Raw genomic sequence first — 6,000 nt, forward strand, 5'->3', positions numbered from 1 at the left:
CTCACCCCCAGTCATAGATCTGGGTTTAATCCATCGTTCTTTTGCTCACCATGCCACCCCAGTTTGGACCCAGCCATATGCAAATCAGTCTTGACCCTGTTCCTCATGGGAACAGTCCAGACCGAACTGCCAAGCCAGGTCCTCACTGGACCGGAAACAAGCATCCTGGGACCGGTTTCACCCCTCATCAGCCAGGCTAGCTTGAATCCAGTGGCATGGGAAGCACGGGACCCACGTCTGGGCATACCCTTCCCACTTAGGGCGACAAAGCAAAAACAACAAGTGATGGAGGAATACTGAACATTGTCAAACACTCACCCCCAGTCATAGATCTGGGTTTAATCCATCGTTCTTTTGCTCACCATGCCACCCCAGTTTGGACCCAGCCATATGCAAATCAGTCTTGACCCTGTTCCTCATGGGAACAGTCCAGACCGAACTGCCAAGCCAGGTCCTCACTGGACCGGAAACAAGCATCCTGGGACCGGTTTCGGGGTTTCACCCCTCATCAGCCAGGCTAGCTTGAATCCAGTGGCATGGGAAGCACGGGACCCACGTCTGGGCATACCCTTCCCACTTAGGACGACAAAGCAAAAACAACAAGTGATGGACGGAATGCTGAACATTGTGAAACACTCACTCATGTAGCTTGCCATTTTGTAGCATGTGAGGGGTATAATCCTCCAAATTATGGCCAGCCAACCAGTATGCCAGCCATTGTAGTTGACTGGCTGTACAATAGGCTTTCAGAGCAGGAGCTCCCATCCCGCCTCCATCAGACGGCGACTGCATTATAGCCAGGCTGATCCTTCGCCGGCCCACACTCCATATGAGGTCTACCAGTAATGCATTAAGCATAGTAAAGGTGCGCAACGGCATCAAGATTGGTAGGTTTACAAAATAATAACAGAACTTTACGCTTGCCCTAATCGCACTGCCCAGATTGCCATCTAAGAGATCATCTGGGTTGCGATATATTTGAAACCCTAGATACCGGAAGGATTGTGTAGCTTATTGTATCTGAAATGGTCTGAATGCAATCTGGGGTGTGTCCCATCGGCTGCTAAAGGAAAAGGCTTAGGACTTAGTGGAATTTATCCATAGACCTGACAGGTCCCCAAATGTGGCCATAAGCTGGGCTGCCTGTTCAAAGGGGGGGTGGGGGGGAACGCATATCCCTAAAGTAGAGGATCTTATCATCTGCGTATAGAGATATTATATGGAGTGATCAGTCCACACGTATACCCTGTGTCTCTGCATGTTGGCGAAAACAGTGGGCCAGTGCCTCTACCAACAAAACAAATAATAGGGGGGATAAAGGGCAACCCTCTCTGCTGCCCCGTGATATCGGATACGAATCGGTGATTCAAACCCCAGTCTTATTGGCTTTCACAATATTTTGTTATTTGTATTTTAAGATTTTCCCCTGAGAGGAAACACTGTCAACCTAATCATGTTTTTTCACCCAAGCAAATGTGTTTTACATATTTATATGTTAAAATGGAAAATAAATAAATATAAGCATTTTAATTGATTAACCGTGAAGTAAATTATTTTGTAGCTGTCACTAGAGCTCCTTGCCTGCCTCCCAAAAGGTGTAGCTCACTGGTATTACCTGCCATGAATGTGTTTTGTAATAATGCAAAAGCAGTACAATAATACTGATTGTGGTTTGCAGATTTCTGGGAAGCAATTTACGTGTGATACCAGTTCATAACACAGCTGATACTATTAAAGTCATGTTAACTATTGCCAAGGTAAGTGTAAAAATTAGCTAACATTGGATCATCTACTGGATTTCTTTTATTACTGTTGCATCGTGTTTTTGTAAGAAATAATCCAAGATGGTACTGACACAACGAATATAGCTGTTCCTTCTTATCCTATTTGTAATACAGATGCTAACCAGTTGCATATGCTCTAACATGTTGAAGGGACCTGATCTACAACTTAATTTTTTAGTTTTTTTTTTTACATAAAATATGCAGTTACGATTTACATATTTTCTGACAAAGAGCCAATGTCCTTATAAAGCATACTATTAATGATTGCTCTTTTTTACAGGGAAAATGTGAGTAGATTCTGACACGACCGACTCAGGTCGGGTACTTAGTGAAGCCATGATTTCATGGATTGCTGTTACCCAACATTTCCACTATGCCTAACTGGTTCTACTGCTCCCCATAAGGATACTAAATAACATGGATATTTCTGGATTCCAGCAGAATATACTAGCTTTGTGTTTCTGCTACCCTTTACTTGGGTCGAATGCTCAGTACTGATAATACATCTTAGACCACAAGACACTTCCGTTGAAGGAACTTTAGGGTCCAAGCACAAATCCTAATAAGTGCCAAAATCTGACAGGTGAAGTTAGTTATGTAACTTCAACCCCGACAAAGCATTGTTTATAACCTCATGCATCTGCGCAGATGGCATCATCAGTGACATAACATCACTAAGTGAATCAGCAGGTAAGAGAGTACGGCCCAGATTTGCTGACATTTTGCATAGTGGTTGCAAGGGCGTAACTTCAGAGGCCATTTGGGGTGTCAAACCCTTCCTAATTAATGTATTTTATGGAAAATAGTTGGGTACAGGTCCTTTCAGTCAGGTATGGTGAGGTATCTGTCGGATTTCACAAGGATTTTTTTACATACAGACAAAAACGCATGCACACACTCTCCCTCTCTGCTTTAACAGTCAGCAAAAATGCTGTTTATTTTATAAAATATTTTGTTTTCTATCCCTCAGTACCCCCTACCAGTCTGCATTAGTCCCCCTTTCCACTGCCCTTTTCGCCCCCCTCATGTGCCTTGCTTGTCTTACAATGCATTTTTACATTACACGCCAGCGCGATTGTTGAAAAATCGGAAGCTCAAACTCCCCCCACACCCCCAATCTCACAGACCAGGCTACGTCACTGAGTGGTTGTGTAAGAACGCAAAATGCTAGTAGATATTTATAAAGTCAAGCAAGGGACGATTTTCCCCGCCTTGGCTGGCTTTGTAAAGAAAAGTAACGCAACATTGCAGCTTGCACTGCATTGTGTTACATTTCCTTCTGGAAGATGTAACATGAGTGGAGCATGAGCACCCTGTGCATGGATTTCATGCAGTCCCAGATTTAGAAAGATTTGTAAACCTAGGATTGTGTGAAATTGTTACGCCTCCCAGCGGAAGGCATAATGAGGAGAACAATCTTTTTTTCTCGTTATTTCCTCTTTTTATGTGTGCTGCATTCTGCAGCACACATAGAAAGGGGAAAATGCCTTGAAGGTTTGTTTTTGTGCAGGACGATATGCCTTCCTTCCTCAAAAACAATTCTCCTTGTAACATAGGCACCCTTGCACCATGGAGCAAGGGTTCCTGCATTAGTGCTAGGCTGCCTGAAGTGCACAAGCGCTATGAGAGAGCAAAAGTGTGCCATCTCTTAATAGATATGGTGCATGTGTCCTCTCTCCCTTTCACATAACGCAACTCAGCAAGCTGCCTTGCTTTGTTGAGTGAAAAGTTAGTAAATCTTCCTCTAGGGGTCTGATTAAGAGTTTGGCCAATGGGGTTACCCCGTTCCTATGGCACTCGTAATACAGTGGACAAGATATCTGTCACATTTGTGACGGAGTAATCCATCCACCAAACTCTAAATCAGGCCCTAAGTGATTTAGTGGCCGGAGAAATGGGAGACAAGGTAGGTGATTGAGTGAGTGGTTAAATGAAAGACTGTGTTGGTGGTGTTAGAGTGAGAAGATAAGTGGAAAAGTTATCTGGTGCATGGGTTTGACAAAGATTCACTAAGTAATAGAGGGAACAGATGGTTGAGTAGATATAATTGTGATTAAATTACTGACTTATTGGAGTGAGTAGTTTGGTGAGTAAATGATTGCCGATGATTGATGATGGAATGGTTGATGGAGTACGTTAGTCACTGAGTGAAAGCAAATGAGAGATTGAAACAAGATGCAAAGGGTGGCGGTGGAAATTCAGAATCAGTTGACATTAGTAGCATCAAATGATAATATTGTTACTTAAGTCATTGATGCTATCACTGATGTCATGGGAGGGGCACTGAATATTGCATTGGTGTTAGAGAAGAAGAGTTAAGGTTGAATAACTCACCAGGACCTTGACCTAGGCTAATGAAAGTTGCTGGTGTTTGTACTAATATACAAAGGTTCAGCGAGATATGAACCTTAACAGCCTTTACCCAAAGACGTTTTTAGCGAATTGTATTTGTTGTGTAATGATATACTGAATCAAATTCTTGTCACTCATATCCAGCAAACCTTTACTGGTCTGACCGGGGTAGACAGCGTTTTTTTTTGTTTGCAGGAATCTCAGTACGATTTTGTGTGTGAGTGTGGGAGAAAGAGTGATTTATTTTGTATGTGTCCACAAATTCACCAGTCAACTTTTTTTTGTAACCGTTCAGTTGTTGTTAGTGCAACAAACAACTGTGAACAGTAACATCTCAATGCAATAACCTAGTACCATACAGTATCATAATCATCGTGCATGATTCAGGTCCATCTGATCTGAAATCCCGACACAGGGCTATAAGGAACGATTGTTACAACCCGCTCACATCTCTCACTCATGGTGTTCATCTATGTTCTTTGCCTACCCCTTTGTGTGATCACCTCTCAACCTCGTCAGCATCCGCCCCCTCCTCCGTACTGCAGTCCCCTGCACGATTTTTCCATTCCATGAAAGTTCGCCCTATTCTCCTACAGGCTGAGATTCCTACATCTCTGCTGTCTTGGCCTATCACGGCCGACAAGTCCCTGTCTGCATTATCATCTCTCTGCACCTAATGGAACGCCGATCCTCGGCCACTGCCCATTCCCTCAGGTCCGACTGCCATCTCCTGGAAAACCCGTGTAACCAGTGAATAGCAATTTGTCGTCTGGCCAATAAGAAACCCAGGGACGCAAATCTCTTGTGCAGTGTGCAGTGGTTGTACTAATCCTAGCAGGCATTGTTTAATTGTTAAAGTCAACTGTAATCTCATCGCCCCAGAGTTTGTCAACCAACCATTCCCAGAAGTCTCTTATGTCATTGCATTACCAGGTCACGTGTATGAACGTTAAAGGTCCCCAGTTTCAGCGTGGTAATTTCTCAGATTTCACTGGGAAAATTCTTTGTAGACGTGTTGTGAGGTAATACTTGGTACAGGTAGTAAAACTGTGAGAGAGTAAACCTAGCATTGCTGGCCACCTCTTGGACTCGAGCACAGCTTCTCACACATTCCCCATCTGACAGAGGTCTTGAAATGTTCCAATTCAGAGACCTCGAGCTTTAAGCAAAGAAGAGTGCCAGTCTTCTTTCAGTCTATTATAAATCCGTGAACTCAGTCTCTACTGTTTCTCTGATCAAGTATTAATCTATGTTTTCTGTGATTCTACTAGTTCCTGTGCGAAATCAGTTCAAATCTCTATGGACTGTGGTGGATACCTTGGCAAACTGTAGAAAAAGCTCCATGCTGAGATTAAATGCCCACTGCGCCTCTACAGATGTCGGAAATGTGCCGTCCAAGTAGAGGTCTCCCGAAGTTTGGCATCCCTTCAGCCACTGTCTCATATTCATTACGGTCCGTATCTGTTGAAAGGATCATAGCCACTACAATGGTAGCATCTTAGCATTTAGCCACCTCCCAGGCTTCTGCCATCTGGCGTACCACAAAGGCACAGTCGCCCGTACCTGTGACTCTGCCACTAGCCACTGCTCAGTTTCCTCCATCACTCCACCCAATAGTCTCTTTTCCTCATTTTGTCCCTCATCCCACTATTGTACTGCATGTTGTAGTAACCCTTCTAGCTAAAGCAGCTGGAAGTCAGGTAGCCCGAGGCCTGCTTTCCCCCGATCTAGTTGCAGCATCTCTAGCTTGACCTTTCTCTCCTTGCCTACCCATGCCAGTGAGATCAGGAGGCTATTTCATTCTTGGAACGCCGGCCCCTGTATGATACAGAATGAATTCTGGATAACATAAAGGCAGTGAGAC

At 43.9% G+C, this 6,000-nt stretch overlaps 1 protein-coding gene across 1 annotated transcript in view; it reads left to right on the forward strand.

Moving 5' to 3' along the window:
* The window catches only part of C4_2H1orf146 (chromosome 4_2 C1orf146 homolog), a 152,206-nt gene extending 146,668 nt beyond the window's left edge, over window positions 1-5,538 (forward strand). The window contains exons 4-6 of the mRNA XM_069233215.1: window positions 1,679-1,757; window positions 2,065-2,071; window positions 5,408-5,538. Of these exons, the coding sequence (XP_069089316.1) occupies window positions 1,679-1,757; window positions 2,065-2,071; window positions 5,408-5,538 (217 nt within the window). The remainder of the gene's footprint in view (window positions 1-1,678; window positions 1,758-2,064; window positions 2,072-5,407) is intronic.
* The last annotated feature ends 462 nt before the right edge of the window (window positions 5,539-6,000 follow it).

Source organism: Pleurodeles waltl, chromosome 4_2, assembly GCF_031143425.1.
Source record: "Pleurodeles waltl isolate 20211129_DDA chromosome 4_2, aPleWal1.hap1.20221129, whole genome shotgun sequence".
NCBI lineage: Eukaryota > Metazoa > Chordata > Amphibia > Caudata > Salamandridae > Pleurodeles > Pleurodeles waltl.